This window comes from Pelodiscus sinensis, chromosome 2 (assembly GCF_049634645.1).
Source record: "Pelodiscus sinensis isolate JC-2024 chromosome 2, ASM4963464v1, whole genome shotgun sequence".
In the NCBI taxonomy this organism is placed as follows: domain Eukaryota; kingdom Metazoa; phylum Chordata; order Testudines; family Trionychidae; genus Pelodiscus; species Pelodiscus sinensis.
In genome coordinates this window covers 193,727,902-193,752,289 of record NC_134712.1, presented here as the reverse complement: position 1 = coordinate 193,752,289, position 24,388 = coordinate 193,727,902, and the positions used below count along the sequence as shown (strand labels likewise).

At 43.7% G+C, this 24,388-nt stretch overlaps 1 protein-coding gene across 3 annotated transcripts in view; it reads right to left on the bottom strand.

The window, feature by feature from the left end:
- DAZL (deleted in azoospermia like) overlaps positions 1-24,388 on the bottom strand; it is a 33,876-nt gene that overhangs the window by 8,824 nt on the left and 664 nt on the right. For 2 of the 3 annotated variants that reach the window (XM_075919811.1, XM_075919810.1), the window contains exons 2-9: positions 23,875-23,967; positions 14,792-14,935; positions 14,333-14,424; positions 12,665-12,716; positions 12,429-12,495; positions 11,315-11,451; positions 8,121-8,198; positions 1,162-1,212 (exon numbers count right to left, since the gene is read on the bottom strand). In XM_075919811.1, coding sequence (XP_075775926.1) covers positions 1,162-1,212; positions 8,121-8,198; positions 11,315-11,451; positions 12,429-12,495; positions 12,665-12,716; positions 14,333-14,424; positions 14,792-14,935; positions 23,875-23,946 — 693 coding nt within the window. In that variant the 5' untranslated portion in view covers positions 23,947-23,967. The remainder of the gene's footprint in view (positions 1-1,161; positions 1,213-8,120; positions 8,199-11,314; positions 11,452-12,428; positions 12,496-12,664; positions 12,717-14,332; positions 14,425-14,791; positions 14,936-23,874; positions 23,968-24,388) is intronic. The other variant, XM_075919812.1, reaches the window with a different exon arrangement.

Genomic DNA, 24,388 nt, shown 5'->3' with positions numbered 1-24,388 from the left:
AGAGAATTCATGTCAGACCTTCCAATGGAAAAAAGTAAATCTGGATTAAATGTGGACAATGATTGGAATTTTACATTTCATACAAGTAGAATACAATTCTTACAAGTCTCTAAAGGGAAAATAAGTGAAAAAAATACGTTTTGTCACTTGTGCAAAGCCATGAAAGGTTGCTTTCTTTGGGATTTGGAGTACATGGTTTCCAATCATTGCTGCAAGTCCACTGAATCTGGCAGAGACACTAATATATCTTATTTCTATAGAGTTTGAAAGAAACTCAATTCAACAATTTGTACACACATTCAGAAATACGACAAGCGTTTGCTTTATTAAACACAATCAGAGCCTTTTGAAAAAAACTGCAACAGTTAATAAGCAGTAATGTCTTTGTTATACAGGTCTTGAAGGAGAAAAAAAAAAAAAAAAAAAAAAAAGGAAAGCTATGCTTTTATCCCCTCTAAGGGTACGTCTAGACTACCGCGTTTTGTCGACGGAAGTTTTGTCGACAGATACTGTCGACAAAACTTCCGTCGAAAAAGAGCGTCCAGACACATTGAGTTCTGTCGACAAAGCAAGCTGGTTTGTCGACAGAACTCCGTAGTCTGGACGCAATGTTACAGGCAATAACACCTTCTGTCGACAGAGTTCTGACGACAGAAGGTGTTATGCCTCGTAAAATGAGGTATACCAGCGTCGACAAAACTGCTGAGTTCTGTCGACGTTATGTCGACAGAACTCAGTGGTAGTGTAGACGCTGGTATAGTTTTGTCAACAAAAGTCCACTTTTGACGACAAAACTAGGTAGTCTAGACACACCCTAATTTTCCATGAAAAGGAGTTGTTTAAATTATGTTATTTTAGCGCCTTCGAACCCTCCTGTGGCTTAATCTGGGAGAACACGGAAAGAAGAAATGAAACCTGTTTTTGTTCTCCCAAGAAACTCTTCCTTAAGAGCTTCCACAGAAATATGAAACCCTAAACTGAGACTTAATCAGCAGTCCCAGTCATGAGTACCACTATCAGCATTTAATCCAGAGAGGTCTACTCTTTGCAAAGCAATTTTGCACTAATAAAAGTTTGATTTTGATTACAATTGATAAACTAGCAAAGCAACACTCAGACAAGAAGGCTGAAATTTCATGCATTATATTCTGTCGGCCTTACCGGAGGTAAAACGTAATTCCTTTGCTCCCCAGGAGGCCACTGTGGTGGGACCTTAAAGATTTAATAAATAAGAATTAGCCTGTATTTATCGTATTCTGTGCAAAGAACAATTGCTTTCAAAAATTGTAGTTATCATGTGATCACAATTCTGCTACTCATGCATACCATTTCAAACCTTATGACCTCAGCATTGTGTCCTCATGCACGCCACAGCTGAAGATACATAGGGCAGTCCAGCCCTTTGTAAATTAGTGAGGGAAATGAGAGGCAGTAACCCAGACATGGGTTCCAAAAGCACAGCGATAGAAGGTAGGTTATGACAGCTACACAGACTAGACGTCCTGAATCACAGTAATCATAAAGTGATGCTACAATTTTGTCAGAGGTGGCAGAAGTCACAGATTCCATGGCTTTCAGAGACTTCTGTGACTTCAGCCCACAGAACCTGGCAGCCTCAGCTGCCCTCCACTACTGCCTGTGATGGCTGGAAATGGTAAAGTGCCACCAGCCAAAATGGGTACTCTGGGAGCTCCTAGACAGAGTCAGCAGGGAGGGAAGACCCTACAACGCTCTGAGCCACCCTCACAGGAGATCTGGGACCCTGCAGCTCCCCATTATGTCATGAACATTTTAATAAAATCAGGATAAGTCTGTGACATTACCCTCCATATTATACAATGGAAATATGCTCATGTATAGGAAATATATCATGACTCAAAACATGATTTATGCAAAATACTTTGTGTAACATATCATTAAAGATATAATTGACTAAATGTGTATATTCAATTTGTGAGCATGTATCATTCTTGTAATTAAAGTTAGAAATAGAACGTATAAACCTGCTTACTAATCTAGATGTGCAAAGAGAGGGCCTTGCGAAGTTTTTTTTTTTTTTTTTTTTTTTTGCTTTTCTTTCAAAAAAAGAGCTTCTACATGGTGCCAAATTTTAGAAAAACCTGCTCTTTTGACATTCCTTATGCCTCGTAAAATGAGGTTTACAGGGATGGCAAAAGAGCGTGTCCACTTTTCCGAAAATTTTTTTGGAAAAGCAGACGCGTTCCTTAGACGCCACATTGCTTTTCCAGGATATCTCTGGTATCCCAAAAAAGCGCTGCAGTCTAGATGTAGCCTCTGTCATCACTGGAGGAGACTGTAGGGTATGGCATAAGCAGGACAGGGTGGTAGGGCATCCCACAGGACAGAGGTCAGTGGTAATCTGGTACGTGATTTCAGCACCACACTTTGGAATACTGTCTAAGAAGGATATGCCATTAGTGATTGGGTTTCACCAACACGTCTGGCTAACATTATAGTTTATAGGAAGGCTGTTATAACCGTGAAGTAGTACAGTGCCTTGAGTAAGGGATTAAATGAGTAATCTGTAAAGTCCATCAGAACTATGTTGGCCCGCCTATGACCACTGAGCCACAAGCAGCTCTTTCCACACCTGAGGGAATGATACACCACTGTGCAATGCAGAATTTTGCAGATATTAATGTGCACACAGAATTTTCTTTCCCCCACAGAAATGGGATGCAATTAGGGGTCACTGGATTCATCACATCCCTGCTCACACATAAAAACACGGCTGGCGAGAGAGTGCTAGCTGGTTCCTGGCAGCTGCAGTTCCCCACATGTCCTAAGAGAAGGAGAGGGCAGCGCACAGAAAACTCTATGCAAGTCTGGGACAGAGCATCAGGCTGTTTCTCCCTCTGGATTCCTTATGTATGGGGGAAAGAGGGCATATCTGGACAAATGGGGCTCCCCTATGGCTAGGCACTGGAAGGGGAGGAGGCACAGGTATCTGGGGACCCTGCAGCTACCTTCTGAGGACGGAGGGGGTGTGGGTATCTGGGGCAGGAGACAGAGAAACAGGACCTGGGCTGTCATGGGGATTTCCTTAACTCTCTACTTCTTGGGGGAATATCTATGTGTGTCTGTTGTTACAGAAATACCTGCTGACATACTGTATTTTATAACCAATTTCTAAAAATAACTGAAACGGATGTAATAATGTAGCCAGTTATTTTGACAAGTACAATCTGCAGAATTTTAAAGTTTTTGGCACTTAATGTCCCCCAAGTATAAATATCTTTTACAGTTAACGTGGGGCTTGCAGAGCTCACCCTGCATCCCGCTCCAACATTCTCCAGCTCAAACTGGGTTGGTGGAGGGGAAAAAGAGAGCTCAGTACCTCTGCTGGCAGGTTGAGGCTTCTACATAGTGAGGAAGAGGGCTCGTGGAGCTTTAGCCCCCGAGGGTGTTCCTGTTCAGCAGGAGCAGGGCTGAATCCCCAAGCCTTGTCATGCACCTTCCAGCTTTTGAACTTCTGAAGATTGTAGTTTGTGACTCAGGGTCAATAAAGTCTGGCTACCCCTGACATTATATGTTGTTGAACAGATATCTGCACCAGGATCTCACTGGGATTTCCCTCAGAAATGGTAGAAAGGTGTTGCAGGGTAGCCAAATCACCAAGTATGCTTCACAAAACAAGACTGCATTTTAGTTTTTCACCTGAGTGACTAGTGACGCTCAATCACTGATCAGTTTTCACAACCTGACCAAGGTAATTTGTGGAGCTCAGAAGAACTAGAGTAGATTGCAGCATTAAATTCAGCATTTCAACTAACCTAATCATGATTATTAAGAGCCTTTACATAAGTTTATCTTTGATAGCACCCACAGCTCAGAGGCTTAGAAGCATCAGCTGAACTTCAAAACCTCTCAGAACGGGTATGCTTGCTTCCTGGTATCAGATGCATTCTTTGGCATGAAGTTTAATTTATTTTAAGGCTAAAAGCTATGCAACGGAGGTGTGTCTTACTTTGTTTACACCTTTAACTCAAATGACCAGGAAACTTTTCAGAAAAGAGATCTCTTAAAGAGAATACTCAAACTCTCAGTTAAGGGGTGAAAGAGTTCACATTCGAAATCTCCAATAATCTGCTAGCAAAACTAGATTGGAAATTGCAAATATTTTTAAAGATTACACTCATGTATATATTTGGAAAGCCTTCCTTCTTAAGGGCCTTTTGCGCAGTCTTTATAAGTGAAGAATAGATTACAAAGAGAGCTCAAACCCCTTTTTCTTTTTCCTTTGCACATCACCTTTAAAACCATTTAGTGATTATTTTCTTCATTACAATCTGGGTTGAACAGAGCATGTAAAGCCCATAAATTACAAATTAATATCCCTTCACCAAGCAGTTTTATATGCTTTTAAGAGAGTCACTTTATCAATTTAATTTGTACCAAATTCCACTTAGTCTACAAACTTTTTAAAATAATGCAATAGGGAAGTTAGAGTATCTCATCCAGTTTGGTAAGAGTTTGAGATCAGTTATATGTGCAAAACTAATCCTACAGCTAAAGCCAATACTCCGGTGTTCGTTACCAAAGCACCTTTCAAGAATGTGTCTCAGAATAATCTATGTAGAGCAGGTGTACCCCCCTCAGTATTTTGGTTAAGTGTGTAGTAAATTTTACCACCATATCATATCATACTTCCTATTTCTTCTGTAGGAGAGGGTGATTTATTTAAAAAGTGATTTAAATCAGGAAACTGCTTAAATCATATTTCCTATCAATTTTAATCATATTTTGAATTTATACTTTTAAAATTTTCCTAAATAGACTGAGTCTCATTGGCTAGTATAATTTGGAGCTTTTTGCTAAACACTGTACAAACTTTGTACTCTCTGTCATTATCTTCAGTACAGATGACACCAACCTGGTGAATGGGGTTGCAAGTGCTCCGGAGGACAGGATTAAAATTCAAAATGAGACCATTTCTCCAGTTTGTCCAGGTTAAAATTCAATACAGACAAATACAAAGTAGGGATGTAATAGTGTAGCCAATACACCGATAAGCAAAATCTTATAAGTTAATGCTATAGAGTACATGCATTTCACACACCTCCCCCCCACTTGCTAGTAAATTTTTTAGCAGGCTGGCCAGCAGTCCAGCTCAGTCCTGGCTTGAAACGGTTACTCGAATATTCAATTAACCGATATTTAACATCCCTGATACAAAAGTACTTCACTTAGGAAGGAACAATCAGGCACACATATGAAAACTGAAATGACTGATTAGGAAGGAGCACTGTGGAAAGGGATCTGAGGGTCATAGTGGATCCCAAGCTAAATTTGAGTCAGCAGTTTACAAACAAACAAACAAACCGACCCACCCACCCACCCACCCCAAAATCATAATTCTGGGATGTATTAGCAGGAGTATTGTAAGCAAGACATGAGAAGTAATACTTCTGCTCTATTTCATGCTGATTAGGCCTCAACTGGAGTACTGTGTCCAGTTCTGGGTGCCACAGTTCAGGAAAGATGTTGACAAACTATAGGAAGCCCAGAGAAGAGCAACTATTTAAGGTCTAGAAAACATGACCTATGAGGGAAGATTGGGAAAAAATGGGTTTGTTTAGTCTAGGAAGAAGACTGAAGGGAGACATAACAATTTTCAAGTACATAAAAGTTTGTTACAAAGAGGAGGTAAAAAATGGTTCCCTTTAGGACAGGACAACAATGGTCTTAAATTGCAGTAAAAGCAATTTAGACTGGACATTAGGAAAATCTTCCTATAGAATACTATAAACTACCAAGGGAGGCTGTGGAATCTGTCAAGATGGTCTAGATAAGGGTTTTTCAAACTTCATTGCACCATGACCCCCTTCTGACAACAAAATTATGATGACCCCAAGGGAGGGAGGGGAGACACTAAAGCCTGAGTCCATACAAACCCCACTGCCTCAAGGGAGGGGAGGCCACAGTCCAAGCCCCACCACTCTGGGTGGTGGTGATAAAGGCAAAGCTCAGGCAGGAGGCCTGCATCCTGAGTCCTTCTGACGATGGCTGAAGCTACAGTAACTCTAAGCCACCCCAGTGACCCTATTTAAAGGGGTCTGCAACCTATTTTTGGGTCCTGACCCACAGTTTCAGAACTATGGATCTAAATCATTACGATATTGAACAGAACTGATCCCTGTGGGATCCCACTCGATATACCTTTCCGATCTGATTTTGAACCATTGCTAATTAATTTTGGGGTCCAGCCAGTTATGTACCCAATTTATAGTAGCTTCATTTGGTTGCATTTCTCTAGTTTATGTGAAAGTCATGTGAGACAATATAAAAAGAAAAACTTTACTAAAGACAAGATATACTGCATGTACTGCCTCCCCTCTAATCGCAAGGCTTCTTACCCCATTAAAAAAAACAAACAAGCTATTAGGTTGGTTTGACAAAATTTGTTCTTAAATAATAAAGGTGATGCACACTGTTAACTTATTGTCTAGGTCAGTGGTCCCCAACCATTTGCAGCTGCCGGGCACCAGGGGGCGGGGCTGTTCGCCCGCCGGGCGCCAGAGGGCGGGAACACTTGCGTGCCCGGGGATGGGGCCGCGCATATGCCACACCCCCCATGAGCCACGTGCTTGGGGCCAGCAACCCCATGCGCCGCATGGCCATGGGCGGGGCCGCTCATTCGCTGCAAGCCTGGGGCCAGCGCCCCTCACAGCAGCGCACCCAGAGCCGGCACCCCCCGTAGCTGTGCGCCCCGGGGCGGGGAGGCCAATTTGCCACGTGCCCGGGTCCAGCGCCCCCTTTAGCTGCGTGCCCGGGGCCGGTGCTCCCCATAGCCGCGCGCCCGGAGCACAGGCGGCCAATTCACCAAGCGCCCAGGGCCAGCGCTCCCCATGCGCATGCGCCCGGAGCTGGCGCCGCATATGCACAGCACGCCTGGGGCCAGCACCGCGCATGCGCCATGTGCCCAGGGCAGGGCCAGCCCCGAGCACTTGGCGGGCACACAGAAATGCCCCCGCTGGCGCCCCTGGGCACCGTGTTGGGGACCACTGGTCTAGGTGTTTGTAAACTGACTGCTTAACTATTGCTTCATTATCTTTCTGGGTACTGAAGTTAAGAGGAGTAGTCTAGAATTCCCTGAGTTGTTCTTATTTCCTTTTTATAGATTGGAAAAAGGGCAAATATACTGGTAGGCCTCTGACTTTGCTCCCATCTCCCATTACTTTTTAAAGATAATTGCTAATGGCTCAGACATATCCTCAGACACATCCTAGAATACTAAAGGAACTATTTCATTGGGCCCTGATGACTTGAAATAATTTTCAGCTTGTTCTTTCCCTACTGTAGCATCAGATCCTACCTAACTTTTACTGGCATTCACCTTGTTATATCCAATCACTACAAATCTTTTTGATGAAAGCTGAAACTAAAATGTCATTTAATACTTGTGTCAGGACAGGGGGCTGCAGACAGGGGAATTTAAGAGGGAGAGCAAGAGATCCTGCTGCTGAACAGGCTGCCAGGTGAGTGTACTACCTTTTGGTGCGAGTGAGTTTGCTCGACTGTTTGAAGGAGCAGCAGGGACAGAGAGTTATTTTGAGGGGCCTCTGCAGGTGAATGCTTGCCCCCGCCCCATCTAGCACCCCAAACCCTTCTCAATCCCCCACCAGATCCAAGCTCTGTTTTAGAGCCTGTACCCTGGAGCCCCTCCCACACCCCTGTCCAGCAACATCCCCCCCCACACACTCCAAACCCTTCCTTCTTAACCAACCAGTTTTTTTAATTTATAGGCACTCCCCACTCACACCAGATAAAAGGATTTTTACTGTATTTAAAAATACAGAAAGATATCCCAAAATATTTAATAAATTTCAATTGGTATTCTATTGTTTAACAGTGTGATTAAAATGGCAACTAGTTGTGATTAATTTTTAAAATCACAATTAATTTGAGTTAATCACATAAGTTACCTGTGATTAACTGGCAGCCTTAAATGAAAGATTTATGAAGTAACACTGCAGAAAGATATTTGAGGGAAAAAAAAGCACTGAACCAACAAATTGAGTTCCAACATCTAGTCGCCAGAATGTTTAGATAAGTGAGTGTAATGTTTTAAATAAATTAAGCCATTTAAAAATATGTACCTGATAGTTGTAGGTGGGCTGGTATCCTACAGGAACTTGCTGTTGTATCAGTACAGCTTGTGACCCATATGGATATGCCTTTAAAAAAAGGTTTGCATTTCATAGGTTAAAGAGATTAGGAAAAAGTACATCTGCATGACAGCCAGGGTATTATTTCCTCCTTTGATAAACCTACTGGCACCATTGATTGGGCTAGCACACAAAGTTAGCAATATACGGGCAGTGCATAAGCTAGTTAACCAAATAAATCCCTAGGGATTCAGGTGGGTTTGTACTGAGAGTGGCTAGCCCACAAGTACCAGGGATATAATAGTGTAGTTGATTAAACAATAAGTCGGTGCTTATTGGTTAACGCTTTCGACTACATGCAATGCCCCCGCCCTCCGCAAATAAATTTTTTAGCGAGCAGCAGCTCTTAAAGGGTTTGAAATGCAGAGCAGCAGCAACGGTAGTTGCTAGGACCCGGTGCGAGCCAGGCCTGAGTGCTTGCAATGCAAACCCTTATGATTAATCATGTAGTTGACAAAATTTTTATCCACTACACGATTAATGAATTACACGTTTAACATCCCTAATAGGTATATGCTATTTTTAGCATAGTAAATGAATCACAGTCAGCATGGGTGGTTATACGGGAGCCAGTAATTACACCCCTGGCTACAATGTGAACACACCTTAAGTGTCCAAGACCTATTTTCAAAAGGATCTTCAGCACTTAAGAGCTTAATGGCTTGTCTACACTGCTACCTACAGAGTAGCAAACCATGGTGTAAATCTACAGTGCACCAGCTTGCTGTACAGTAAGCAGTACCCTCATAGAATGTTAACATATTCCAACATCACTCTGGGGCTTTCACTGCATTGAAGCAGTTTCCACAGAGGACATCAAGGCCCAGAAAGCTAGGGCATTGTAGACCCAAACTTTGGCTTGCCACAGAGTAAGTCAGTCTCACTGAGCCTCAATGAGTCGATAGACAGACAGACAGACAGATTAGTTTGTGCATTATCTGTTTTTTTGTGAACCCATTTGTTCTAGAACTACTCCTAAATAGTACGAGCTAAGACCACCAAGTTTGGTATGCCACTTCCTCTTATCCTAACTTAAAGCAAGATCAGGGTTTAGTTGTGCCAGGAAAAAGGCATGTACCTGGAATGGGACTGTTTTCCTTAACACGGAAAGGGAGGGGGCTGATAAGGACAGTTATACTGCAGAGTGACCACAGCGGTGTGGTTGCACCAGGAAGAAAGTGATGTTGCTGGCCACCAGCCTACGTAAAAGGGCGCCTGCCCTGGGCCTTGGCCGCAGTGCTGGATGGGAGGAGGGCACCAACCAGCAGCACTGACCTCCCTCGGAGAAGCTCCGCTGGTGGTCGAGGACAGGCATTGCAATCCCGTCCCCTTGGCTGTCCCTCCGGAGCCGGGCACTACAACCCCAACCTCCCAGAAGCACCGCAGCTCTCCCCTCATATCCCAAGAAGCTAGTGGCTGGGACTAGGCACCTGCAGTCCCACCTGCCCCAGGAGCTTGTGGGGGGAGGAGCTGCACTGCCATCCTCCCCCTGGTGAGTCCACCCATATCTCCCAGCCCCCTACCTGTAGCCCCCCATTCCTTGCTCTGACATCTACATCACTACCCCCTACCCTGAGCACCTCCCATCCAACTCCCTGCACTGACTCCTGCACTCCCCACACTCCTAGTCCCCCGCCCTGAAGAACCCAAGGAACAACAGAAACTTCATGGCTTATCTATACAGATACAGAGTTTAAAAGCAAGACAGCAAGTAAATCTAGCTTCTGCACACTAAAGGCACATCTACACAGCAGGGCTTAATGCAAAATAAGCTATGTCAATTGCGTACCTTATTTCAAAACAGCTTATTTTGAGATTTGGTGCTGTCTACACAGCACTTATTTTGAAATGGAGCACTCCTCCTCCGATTTCCCTTACTCCTCATAAAATGAGAATTACAGAAGTCACAGTAAGAAGTCCACCAGCTTGACAGTATTTCAACTGTATGTTATTTTGAAATAATACTAGTTATTTCAAAATAACATTGCTGTGTAGACACAGCCTAAATGTTTGTATAGACAAGTCCTTAGCCACGAACTGCATTTGACCATAAATTAAAGTAGTTGTTTCTAAGCATGTCTACCCTGCACCTGTAGCTCAAAATAAGCTATGCAATTTGAGCTATGCATTGGGAGCAACCTCCAAACTACTCAAGATCTCTTAAAAAAAATTAAAAGTTACAGATTAACTTGGCTACCCCTCTAAAGCTCAAGATCTCTTATTTAGGCAACTCCCCTGATTCTCTTTTCTCGCTTCATTCCGAGTAGCATTACCAGGCTGAAGATTTTGGCTTTACCAGAAGCTGGGAATAGGTAACAGTCATGAAGTAATCCATCCCCTAACTGTTTAGCTTATTCCCTCTGAAGCCTCTTGTACTGGCCACAGTCAGAATCTTTGGTCTGACCCAGAATCTGGGCTAGATGAACTTTTGGTCTCACCCAATACTTGTTTTTATGCTTTAACTTCATTTGAAAGCAATACTCTTCCTAAATATAAAGGGAGTTTCCATAGTTCAGAGATATTTTGTAATACAGTCGGTTAGTAAGTGACTGCAAACATCAATATTCTAGAAAAAGTAGAAGTCTACTGAAAGCTTTATGACGATGGTACTTCTAAATCTGCCTGCTTTAGAAGGCACATCTGTCTGCACTTGGTGCATTATTTGCTAGTTACAACTATTTTTTTTTAAATGAAGAGTAATCAGATTACCTATCTTTAACTTTATTCTAACAGCACTTTGTCTATAATCACTCCTCTCCCCACCTCAATTTTTCTAATGGGGGGAGGGTGTGCAGAAAAGAGAAATAATAGGAAATAGATTGTTAAAAAATCATAATAATGGACAGGAGGACTCCAGGGCAGGTACAGTACAAAAAAACTATAGTTTAATCCGTATTTCAAAGTAGATTAGATTTCAAGTTGATGGTATCTTTCAAAATGGCCACTCTATACAAAGATTTGCTATTACAGGTTTCACATTTTTAGGTGTATGAATGTCAAGATTTAAAATTCATATTGTACTTATTTCAGAGGTCAAATAAGCGTGGATCAGAAGTGTTACATTCTAGTGCTTTGAAGAGCAGAGTTATGATCCAAAATATCAGACCATAAAGAAATAAACTTACCTGAACATATTGAGTTACTGGGCTCATCACAGCTGGAGGAGGTATGTATGTTTCCGTGTTTTGATTACTCCACATGCTATGAAACTGTGGCACAGGAGGATTAAAACCCAGATGTCTGGGTTGCACATGGTAAGCACCTAGTTAAAGAGAGAGTGACGATTCACAACATTTTTTTTTCAGTAGTTTAGGCCCAAAATTAAGGTCTTATAATTCAGATAAGTATGGTTAAATGATTTTTTAAAAATTTAAAATTAATTGCAGAACAATTGAGGTGTTCAGCAGTGTTTGCAGTTTACATGCTGGGACATTAGGATAGTAAAAAATGAATCAATTTTTTTGGGGGGGCCAAATCTAAGTAAAAAAAGTCTCAGTATTGACCGATAGCAATTACAGTAAACTTCCAATAATCCGGCACCTTTAGGACCCAGGGGGTGCCGGATTATCAGATATGCCGGACTATCAGGAGGGGGAGCTAGGAGGGGTCTGGGGTGGGGGGATGCCACCCCAGGCCCCTCATAGCCCCCCCTTCTGATAGTCCAGCTCTGCCCCGGGCTTCCCAGAATCAGCCGCTGGTCAGTTTCAGCAGTGGCTGAATAGGGGCGCCTGGGGCAGAGCATCTGGGGTGCTGCCGGGTTGGTTCCGTAGCACCGCCCCTCGGCACTGCGGGACCAACCCGGCAGCACTCCAGCTGCTCTGCTCCAGGCATCCCCAAGAGCAGCTGGGGTGCTGCTGGGATGGTCCCGCCGCCCCGAGGGACGGCGCTACGGGAACAACCTGGCAGCACCCCAGCTGCTCTGCCACCAGGTTCCCTGATTCAGCTGCTCGTCAGTTTCAGCAGCGGCTGAATCAGGGAAGCCGGGCGCAGAGCAGCTCCAATTGTCCGGCTGCCCCAGCACTTCCAGGTTCCTGATGGTGCCGGACCATCAGGAGTGCTGGAGCATTGGATGCCGGACCAATGGAGTTTTACTGTACTTAGATTTACTTTAGTTGTAACACTTTTCATACTAATAATACAAGTTTGTATGTACCATAGAAACAAATGACAATGTTATATTTAAATCAGCATCCTTTCATAAGGAGAAACAAGCTAAAATACCAGTCTAGATGTACTTACATAAATTTTGTTGTTTTCTGATTGCTGGGCCCAGTTTCAGTTTTTTACCATGGAAGTTTATTTGTGACTGAAAAAAAAAATCAGCAAAATAATTAAAAAGCAAAAAACCTGACTATTCTTTCAGATTCATTTATAGCAGCATGTAGAATATAGCCAGTGCATGCCCAGCAACTATGTTTATAAACAGCAGAATACAGATACAAATGTAGGCATCCCCAAATAGCTAATTAACTTACTTCCACTATCTTTTGAACATCTACGTTGTCCAAAAAGGATACAAATCCGTATCTGCAAAAGGAAAAGGAAAAAAGTTCAGTGTGACTTGCAAGCCTGTTTTGAAAAAGCTCAAAGCATAAATTGGGTTAACATGCCCCAAAAGACAGTCAAATCCAACTCAATATCCTGCTGCTGGATTCTGTGAACGAAAAATGGATATGAATAGTGTATTTATTACAAAGTGCCAGCTAGATTCCAGTTTAGGGATTTGATTCTCATTTGAGACTGAGTGTGACGTGATGCAATTCACTTCACCATAGTTTTGGTTTCCCCAATTTGTGAAACTGGGAGGCTACGTCTAGACTGACAAGATTTTCCGGAAATGCTTTTAACGGAAAAGTTTTCCGTTAAAAGAATTTTGGGAAAAGAGCATCTAGATTGGCACGGACGCTTTTCCGCAAAAGCACTTTTTGCGGAAAAGCATCCGTGGCCAATCTAGACACGCTTTTCCGCAAAAAAGCCCCGATCACCATTTTCACGATCGGGGCTTTTTTGCGGAAAACAAATCTCAGCTGTCTACACTGGCCCTTTTGCGCAAAACTTTTGCGCAAAAGGGACTTTTGCCCGAACGGGAGCAGCATAGTATTTCCGCAAAAAGCACTGATTTCTTACAGTAGGAAGTCAGTGCTTTTGCGGAAATTCAAGCAGCCAGTGTAGACAGCTGGCAAGTTTTTCCGGAAAAGCGGCTGATTTTCCGGAAAAACTGGCCAGTCTAGACACAGCCGGATTGTATTTGGTCTTATCACTGAGATGATGTGAGACTTGGAGCAACAAGAGTGTATTATATTAAGCATAGACAAAACAGTAGTTTTGATCCACATTATTCATCTGTCTAGCACATTACCAATAACCATGACTTCTACTTCTATAAGGTACATCACAATCTGCAAAGGAAAGGATGGGCCAGGAGGTATAAAGGAGCTGATCAAAGAGTTCTTTCCAGGTGAAAAAGCACATGCCTAGGAATTGGATCTATGATTACTGTTCCTCCAAAACAATGAAAGCAGATGATCTAAAAAGAATTTCATTCCATCTCAAGCTGTTTGCATTTGGCAGACAATGCTAGTTTGACCAATTCAGTGGTTATACCCCTAAATGCCCACAGAAAAGCAAGATTTATTAAGTGAACTAAAGCAGGGGTTTTAAACCTCTGGGTTACAGCTTGTAAGGGCAAGCCACAAGCTGGCCATGAGACACTTTATTTGACCGTACCTGTGGTGATGCAGGTAATCACAGCTCCCATTAACCATGGCCAATGGGAGCTGTGGAAAGTGGTGACCATACCTGTGCCTTTGCAAGTAAACTAAGCATCTCACAGCCAGGTAGCAGCTTGCCCTTACAAGCTGTGACACAGAGTTTGAAAACCCCTGAGCTAAAGCACACACTATTGTTCTTTATAAGATCAGCTACACCTTAATTGAGTCTGTGGTAGCATATGGGTTATCTGTAATTCACCACTTCCAGAATTAGTAATACAGACAGGGCTCTACTATTTTAATAATATGTTTTATGGTTGAGTTAGTCCAATTCCCCATATGGTGATGTCTCCTCTGGTGATTTGTGGCTACCAACATTACTAGGTTAGCAAAGATTTAATGACCAAGACAAATCATTAATTTTCTACTTACCCTTTGGAAACACCAGTTCTATCAGTGATTATCTTCACTTCTTTCACTGTACCATATCGTGCAAAGAAGCTTCTAATTTCTGTTTCATCCATCTAAGGAACAAAATTTGTTTATCATAAAAAAAAAAAAATACACCACTGGCCACCACCACAAGAAACTCTTAACTCCTTTTCCAAATTTGTGCTCAATTGTTTGAAGTGGGTTTACAGAAAAAGCAGCCATTTTCAAACCCACCCACCGTTTTGCACAGTTCAGTGCTGCTCACCTAGTTAAGGAACAAAACTGGAACTGAACTCAGATCTCACACAGCAGTGCAATACCATAAAACTGGTAGATGCCGTGGGATCAGCCAATTCCTATAAGAAGTAAAATTCTGTTTTCTGCCCTCCACTTCAAAAAAAACCAAAAAAACAGTCCAGTCACTGCAGCATATATGTCACAGTTAAAACATGTAAATACCCTTATATCAATTCCACCAACAAAGACTGTGTTCGGCATGATTTTTCCTTCTGGTAAAACATATCCTTGACTGGTTGTTGACGACAACTGGGTGTTCTCCTCCCTGGAGATGCTTGCACACTGGGACTCTGGATTTGCTGCAGACTGTAAGTTTGATAAAGTATATATTATAACCATTTATACACTCCATTTTAGGACACTAAAGGTTCAAATGTTACCTTACATACAATATTTTCCATTTCCAATTTACTCTATTTGCAACAGAAATGCTTCAAATAATTTCTTTTCAAAGATGTATATTCTGAATTAATTCTACTTCATAGACTGGTTTCGATATTAAATCTCTTTACCTAGCACTAAGCCACATTTTGGATAGATTAAGTATGTTTAGTTAAGCTGCTTTTCCTCAAAGCTCCATGGCCACGTTAAATCTCTCTTTAGCACTCTCGGACCCTGCAACATCTGTGGTGCGGCCTGGTTTTAACTAGGGATGCTAACTATCGGTTAACTGACTCATTGAGTAGTTGATGGAACTTCCATCGACTATTCGATTAGCTGATGGGGGTGTGTGCTCCTGTTGCAGCTCTGCATTTTAAATGTAGTATGAGCCCCCTGGGTTCTTATTACATTTAAAGCACAAAGCCACAGCGTACTGGGGATGGCACAAGCTGGGAATGTTCAGTCCCGGCTCATGCTGCCCCCAATAGTCCCAGCTTGTGTTGCCCTGGGACCCAGTGGTTCTGCACTTTAAATTTAGTAAGAGCCTGCTGGTCTCTTACTACAATTTGAAGTGCTGAGCTGCAGCGGGGTTAGCTTGCCAGTGTGGCGTAAGCCAGGTGACCCTGCAGGTCTGCCTCCCCTGTCCACCCCGCACCACGGAGACAGTGCTGGGGGGAGGGGGGCTGGCTTTTAAGCTAGCTCACCCCAGCACCAGCTTTCCCCCCTTGCTGCCTCCGATAGAGGCAGCAAGGGGGGAGGGAGAGGCGGAAGAGAGTAGTCACTTGACTACCCAATAATTAACCAGATGTCCACTTATCATGGGTGTGGCCAAATTTGTCATGATCCCATAAAGTTTGTTTACAGCCACCAGTCCTGGCTCTCAGTGTTCTGTGTTATTTAGCTCTAATTAGCTGAAAGCCCAGTAAGCAATGAAAGTGTTGGTAATGTTGCTAGACAATATTGACCAACCATGGTTTGGCAAATTCTCTGGTTCAGCACCGGTCTGGGCCTGAGGGTGCCAAATTAGATAGGTACAATCTTTACTACCAAGTCTAAAACGAAATTGCTGAAAAACACACTTGAATATCTGTCTTGAACCCCATGTGGAAGTGGACACCACAGACTGCCAGATTTGCTTGCAAAGTTCCAGAATTCCACATTATCTGATCAAAAAAAACCCTTAAACAAGTAATTAATGCAGCACTCAAGTATGAACAGTCCCAGAACAAAACCCAGCAGCTACATATGGAAGAAAGTTAGCTTTAATTTTTTTCTTTATAGTCACTGCAACTAGCTTTTAATATGATCACACTATTTACATCCCCCTTTACAAAAGGGGGATTTTGTGTTGTCAAAATTTAAAGTTAAACCAAATCAGAGATCAAGATCTGCCAACTTTGTCTAAAACAGCCTGAAGAGTTTGAGGTTCAGTAAACTGTACAAATCACTTATGTTTGAAGTAGGGTATACACATGGACAACCCCTCCTTAGATTACTCAGAAAGAAACACATTCAAAGAACAATCTTAAGTCAAGCACTCAGAAATTAAATAAAGATTGAATTTCTATGGACTGGCACCCTCGGGACCTAACCGATTCTGAAGGAGGAAGTTTGACAGACCAGGGAAGGTTAATTGTGGCCCTTCTGATGCCAGCCTTCAGGTACACCCCAGGCCCTCCCCCCCCCCCCAGTCTCTCACCTTCTTGCCACCACCCTGAGCCACTGGCAGCTTTTTGATTTGCCAGGCAGATGAAGGAGAGAGAAATTAAACCAACAAGATTCACTACCAATAATTTCTTAAATCCAGCTACAAAATGGCCTCCAAGGGAAGATATAGTTACACTTTGTGTCCTTTCTGCTCAAAAGGCAATCTTAGTTTATTTCAGGAAGCTTCAGCTTTGTATCAGGAGAACGTTCCAATGACTTTGCCTGGTTTTGCTGGAAGACACAGTGTGAATTTTGAGTTTGTCACATCTTAAGGTGCCGAGCTCTAGATCTAGAAATTTCTTCTCCAAGAAGTTTATTAGATACTGGGATTAAAGAGGTTAATGACAGATTTAAACCAGGGATGAGGAACCTTTTTTTCGGGTCGGGGGCCACTGACCCAAAGAGGAATCAGTCGGAGGCCACGTACAAGTGAGGAGTTCAAAAAAACAAACATCCTCATTGGACATGGCCCACAACTAAGAAGCAGAAAGACATTCCCCACATTCCCTTCACACAGCAGATCCTAGGGGATGGGTGGCACAGACTAGTAGATTTTGTGTGCTCCAGCCCCATGGACTCCCCAATGCCGTGGGGAAGCCCTGAGCCTCGAGGGTCAGATCCACACAAGATAAGGGCCACATCTGGTTTCCAACCCCTGGTTTAAACATCCAACTACAAAATCCTTTTATCTTTTCAATAGCTCAGTTGTTACTCCTGTAATTGTTCTAGTTTTCCAAGTATCCATGAGTTCCTGAATAGACCACATCAGTTTTTTTAGTGCTGAGAAGTTTAAAAAGTCTTCTTACACAATTAAGCAGCAAAGAATGAGTACATGCCTATTTTTCTCCTTGATAAGTCACCTTTCAAAGTCTGTAATGCCACAATACATTACAGTCATATCACAGTTTAATCATCAAGGGGAAAGATCTGGCCGTTTTGGCCTTAACTTTTATTATTTGTTCTCATCCCAAATGAGAATCTATTTAAATGCAAACATGTAGACTAAGGATGTAAAAAGGATTTAAAAATACTATGTGTAACTCATAATTCCACTGGTTACAGACTTAGATGGGCACCTGCAGGATCCTGGCCTTGCCGGCTTTGCGGGCTGCTGGCCCCGCAGGCTGCCAGCTTGCAGGAGTTTAACCGTTAACTGTACCAACGAGCATTAGCTTATTGATTAACCAGTTAAACTCTCACATCTCTTATGTAGACTCTTGGCCCTTATTCCAGCCACTATGATTTCAATAAAGCAGTAGCAACAGGGTTTTTGCCTTGAGTCCTATATGAGGAAGAAGCAAGAAGTTACTATTTCAAGTAATCTCTCACAAGGCAAAGATTATATAGCCTTTTACCTTATATGCTGGCTGATCCTCAAGAGCCCCATGTATTCCATGACTACTGAATTTGCATCTTGGCAGAGAATTACACTAAAAAGGAGAACTGAAATTCCTATGTCTTTCTAACCTTTGTGGTCCAAAATTAATCATCAAGAAGTGAGCCAAAAGTAGATATCTCTGAGGGTACATCTATACAGCAGGCTAAAATCAGAATAAGTTACACAACTGCAGCTATGTCAATTGCGTAGTTTAAGTCGAAATAGCTTAGTTTGGCTTTTGGCACCGTCTACAGAGCAGGAGCTCAAAGGAAGAACACTTATTCCTTGACTTCCCTTATGCTTCATAAAATGAGGGTTACCACGAGTTGAAGTAAGAAGTCCTCCAGCTCAACATTATTTTGAAATAAAGGCTTGTAGTATAGACACACTCTTTGTTATTTTGGAATAACTGAGGTTATTCCAAAATAACACTGTTGTGTAGATGTACCCTGAGTGAGCTCACAGCCTGTAACAATATCTCTAAGTGTAGTGGGGTAACATGCCTCATTCGTCTCAGTCTGGTCTATGTGAAATCAGATTCCAAAATACCAATCAATTCAATATTTCTATTACAGCATCACACCATTTGCTGTTTTACTACAGCCATCTATCTGACTAGGGATGTAAGGGACTAGTAGACAATTTGATAAGCTTTTGCTTATCGGGTAGTCGACTAGTTGCTCCCGCCCTTCCCCTCCATCTCTATCAAAGGCAGCAAAGGGGTGAGGGAGAAGGAGCTGGTGCGAGCTGGCTTAAAAGGTATTGGCTGACTTCGGCTCATGCCCCGTTCACCCCAGGACCAGCTCCGCGGGGAGCAAGGGGACAGTGGGAACTAGATGTAAGCCAAAGTCAGCTGATTCCTGGCTTGCACCCACTCCTAGACACTGTGCCTCTGCTTTTTAAATGCATTAAGAGCCTGCTGCCTTTTAATACATTTAAAAATCAGAAGTGTAGCAGGGGGACCCAATGCAAGCCAGGGGCCCTTGTACATTTCAAAGGAGGAATGTAGAACTTCACGTGCAGCTGGAGCCAAGGTAAAGTCCAGCTGACTCCGGGCTGCACATGGGAGTGCCAGCTTTGAAATGTACAAGAGTCCCCAGCGGGGGTTCTTGTGCATTTCAAAGCAGAAGCGCCCTCATGGAAATGCTGATCCTGGGCTCTGTGTGGCATTTCTGCAGAATCCGGGATGAGCTGGGACTCAAAGGGACAGCACTGCATGGAGCCCGGGGTCAACTCCTTACAGTGCTGCCACTGAAGTACCCCCTCTTTCCCCCCCACTGTGCTGCCTCGATCTGCAGCGAAGTGGAGGGAGCGGGGGGAGGGGGGGAAATCGACTAGTTGACTCAACTATCTGATAAGCATTTGCTTACTGGATAGTTGACTAGTCCTTAACATCCTTAGTTCTGACCTAGACTGGCTGGCCATCACCACAGGAACCAAAGATCAAGGAGTGCAGCCAGGCTGCCTGGAAAATTTTGTGGGAAAAAAGTATATTCAAAAGCAGAGAGATAGTTGAAAGTACTAACTGATATAAAAACTATGAGCCATAGACATATGTACAGAAAGAGATGACAAATGGGAAAGGAAATAGAGAACATTTCACGACAATCACAAATTTAAGAATTTAGGCATTGTTGCTAGCACCGGGTCCTATTCTCCCTTTGAATAGGCAGGGCGTCTGTTATACCTTACAATACTGATAATGAAGCAGAGTTTATATTTGTGAAAGGCAAAGCAGAAAAAAAGAACAAATCTAACCAACTGTTCTGTTGGATCCTCACTAGAGCTTCAACTAGCCCACTGCAACAATATTCCTGTGCTTCCCCCCCGCCCCAGGAGCATTCAATCCTACCCCTTCCACACCTTGCTCAGAATATAAAGATATGTAAAGTCTATTCATACTCTTGCCATTGACCCACATGTGTAGCATTTCTATGTACAGGAGTTGCAGTTACCATGACAGCGTATTACCTGAAAGGGAGAAGGAACATGGCTCCCTGTAACAGTGATAGTGTAGTTTACACATTAAGCAGCAGGTGGAGCTATTAGCCAAGTACTGTACTGTACATACCTTTTGCAAACTAGGTGATATCCCAGTCAACTTTAGTTGTTGGTTGTAAGACCAAAAGGGGTTTGGTTTTTTATGTATATCAGTGATTCTTAAAGTGTGGGGGGCATGTCCCCTACAGGGGTTAGGAGGAACAAATGTTCTGGGGGCAGGGGGCGCACAGAGCAGGAAGATATTGCTATGTTTCCAGCCCCACATTACCCACAGGCCAGCTGTACCTCAGACCCTTTCAGCCCTCAGTCTTGCTCTAGGTCCAGGCCCAACTCCATCCTCGCTCCTTCTCTGCCCCCAGACTCAGCTGTGCCCTCCTTTCCAGTTCCATCCCCATCTCTACCTTCAAACCAAACTCTGCTTCTGAGAAAACCTTGGCTGTGCAGTAACTGGAGAAAGAGAGCAGACAAATTCCATTATTGATTGGGGGTGGGAGAAAGAGAGGGAAAGGAGAATGGCACAACTGGAAAAGTTTGAGCACCAGAGATGTAGACCAATACAATTATTTTATTGCAATTCAGGGGTGGGTGGACCAACATACTGGCCCTCCCAACCCACATCTGACTGTCTTCAAAAGTTCAATGGCTGGGGCACAACTAACAGAGGCAGTTGCTCAGGGCATTTGCCCTTTGGGAGGCATCCATTGGTCAGGAGCTCTATGAACACCCTCCCCACTGGGCAAAAGCTCCTACTCCCACCACAAGGCAGAAGTCCCAAACAATGTTCCCGCTAATCTTTTCAATCCATGTGTGGAACAAATATTTTATGTGCACCAAGGCATTTGTGAATGTGCACCTCCAATAGAAACATAATACCTAGCTCTGTGGGTGCTCTGCTAATCGGGTGGGTGGCATCCGAATCTCTCCTGAACAGACACACAAGCGCACAGCTTACAGAGAACAATTGTCTCTTCCTCTGGAATCTTGTAAATCAAGAAGTAGGGGGAAGGGGAGGGAGGAGACACAGACTTCCTGAGCTGTACTTTTAACAGTAAGGCTGTGTCTACACTGGGCCACTTATTACGGAAAAGCAGCCGCTTTTCCGGAATAACTTGCCAGCTGTCTATACTGGCCGCTTGCTTTTTGGGAAAAGCAATGACGATCTACTGTAAAATTGTCAGTGTTTTTCCGGAAAAACTATGCTGCTCCCGTTCGGGCAAAAGTCCTTTTCCGGAAAAACTGTTCCGGAAAAGGGCCAGTGTAGACAGCACAGGAGTCTTTTCCGCAAAAAAGCCCCGATCGCGAAAATGACAACCGGGGCTATTTTGCGGAAAAGCGCATCTAGATTGGCCATGGACGCTTTTCCGGAAAAAGTGCTTGTAGACGCGCTTTTTCCGGAAATACTTATAACGGAAAACTGTTCCGTTTTAAGCATTTCCGGAAAAGGGTGCCAGTGTAGACGTAGCCTAAAAGTATGTAAACTATATCCCTTTTTCAATAAAGGGATGTAAATTAGACATATCGAAATTATAAATGAAGCTGAGATTTGAATTTTTTGCACTTTACTTACATAATGGCGGCCACGGCTTCCCCCCCCCCCCCCCCCCAAAAGCCACTTTTTGGGAAAAAAAAGCCCAATGGTCAAGACAGGGATCTTTTGAGAGAAATGCCATTTCGAAAGATCCTGTAAATCTCATTTTTTGAGGGTTACAGGATCTTTCAAAATGGGGCACTTCTGTCAAAAGATCTCCATCTTGACTTTTCTTTTTTTGGAAAAGCAGCTTTTCGAAAAAAAGCCGCAGCCGCCATTATGTAAATGAAGCACAGGAAATTCAAATCCTGGCTTCATGTACAATTTCAATATGTCTAATTTACATCCCTTTATCAAAAAAGCGACGTAGTTTAGACATACCCTAAAAGAGCTGCCTGTGGCTCACAAGCCAGTTTGGCCACCCCTGCTATAATTATCTCAACCTCTACTTTTATCTACCGTATTTTCCGGCGTATAGGGCGACTGGGCGTATAAGACGACCCCCTATCTTTTTAATTAAAAGATAGGGTTTCATCTTTTACCCCAGTGCCCCTCCGCCTCCTTTGCTCCCGGTGTTCCTGGTCTGCTGGAGATGGTCCCCAGCAGACCAGAGGCACCGGGAGCAAAGCCGCCAGGAGCGCCTGGGCTGCCCCCCCCCGCCGGAGCCCCTCCACGGCTTTGAAAGCCTCGGGGGAAGCCGGCGGGGGGGCATCCCAGGCGCGCATGGGCTGCCCCCCCGTCGGCTTCCCCCGAGGCTTTCAAAGCCGCGGAGGGGCTCCGGCGGGGGGGCAGCCCATGCGCGCCTGGGATGCCCCGCCGCCGGCTTCCCCCAAGGCTTTCAAAGCCGCGGAGGGGCTCCGGCGGCGGGGCATCCGGCGTACAAGACGACCCCCGATTTTTGGGGGATGTTTTTTAACTTCAGAGGTCGTCTTGTACGCCGGAATATACGGTAATCTTATAAAGAGGCTGGAAACATGAAAAAGATTATCTAGCAAATAGTTTTGGAACTAACACTGAAGGTGAAAAAGTCTGTTCCACTGTTAAGTTCAATTTAATAGCAAAGCAGTTTACGATAAATGTGCCTGATAATACAAGATATCTTGAATGGGGAGAATGAGGTGCCCTAACTTTTTCACCTCCCCTTATCAGTACTGGAGTATGTCCACAAGCCCACTCCATTATTGTACAGATGGCTCAGCACAGGAGCTTGGGCTGAAGGTAATGCTGGCCTTAGAGAGGAGAACTGCACCTGGGTCTGGAGCAGAGCTATGGCTGGGGACTGAGCTGCAAGGCAGAGAGTGGGGATGGGGGTGTATAGATGGTGGGAGACTCCTTCCCCATGGTAGCTGGCCTCTGCTCTGCCACGCACACCCTGTTGCCACAAGGACCATTATAAATTGAATACTTAACAGAACTCGTACAGTCTGAAAGTTGATATACGATCAAGTTGTTAATATGACAGGAAGACACTTTTGGATTGCGTGTTTAGCAACTCGTTACAGTAGCTGTAAAAAATAGTAGTGTCATGCTACCATAAATGAAAGTGTGAAGAGCAAAACTGCATTTAAACATGAAAGGCAAGACACTACTAAATTTACTATTTTACTAACAATAGAAATATTAATAAACAATCAGCTTCAGAATACAAAGGTCACAAATTAGTGTCACCATTTAAAATATGTTAAAGCCAGTAATAAGATCTTTCCATGCACACCTGCAGGAAAGGTAGTTTTGTCCCATATTTATACAAAGCACAGTACATTTTCATAATTACAATACTACAACTGCTATATTGCAAGTGATATTCTTGATTTCTAGTGTCTTTATTTTACCAGTTTAGTCCTATTGTTTGCATCACCACAAGCTTAATGCAGCACCCTACTACTCCCAGACAACAGCATGATTTACAGAAAGATGTGCAAACAACATCAAGTTGTTTCTTGAAAGTCTTCATATTATTATTTAGTAAATGATTAACCTGTATATGGGAGCTAAATATATTCTAGTGCATCCTAAAGTAAGAAGTGTGAGCTAATTCCTCTCAGAAACAAGACCTTTTCAGTTTTGACACAGAAACTAAAGCCTGCTTTTTTCCTCTAACAGTTTCAACATGAACATCTGAGAAGTACACTTTTTTTAAGAGCAGCAATGAGTTGCAAACTCATAATATGAAACTGTTTTTGAAAAAGGTCAAAAGATTCAAACTAAAGCTTTGGCTCAGCTGAAATATATGTAACTTATATAATGTACCCAAATCTGAATTGCTTTGTGCTGCATTTCCACAACAGGAGTGGAAGTGAACACTTCCAGGCGTGCTTGCATCCACGCCTGCTAGAGGAGAACCTGCCAGGAGAAGCATGAGTTTCAAATTAAACCAGGGGTCTGCAGATTTTGACCTCACATGGGGCGCGCACCAGCCACAAGGAGGGCAGAGGGGGTTTGACGCCTCTCCTGAAGATGCTTGCTACAGACAGACTGACCTGAGAAAACAGGGCCCTGGCGCTGAAGCCTCCACCCCATGGGGCATTAGAGAAGGGAAACGCGTCCAGAGCCTGGTTAAGCCCAGCCCCGAGGCAAGCAAGCGAAACTCCCCAGGCCTGCGGGCTGCTCCGCCCAGCACCTGAGGGAACGGGCTGGGGCTTCACTGTCACTCTCCAGTGGGCCCGCGGGGAAGCAGCCGGGACCCCCGCACCCGCAGGGGACGGAGCGGGGCAGGCCCCGGCACAAGGGGCGGGCGGCGGCGGGAGCCATTTGGCGCAGTGAG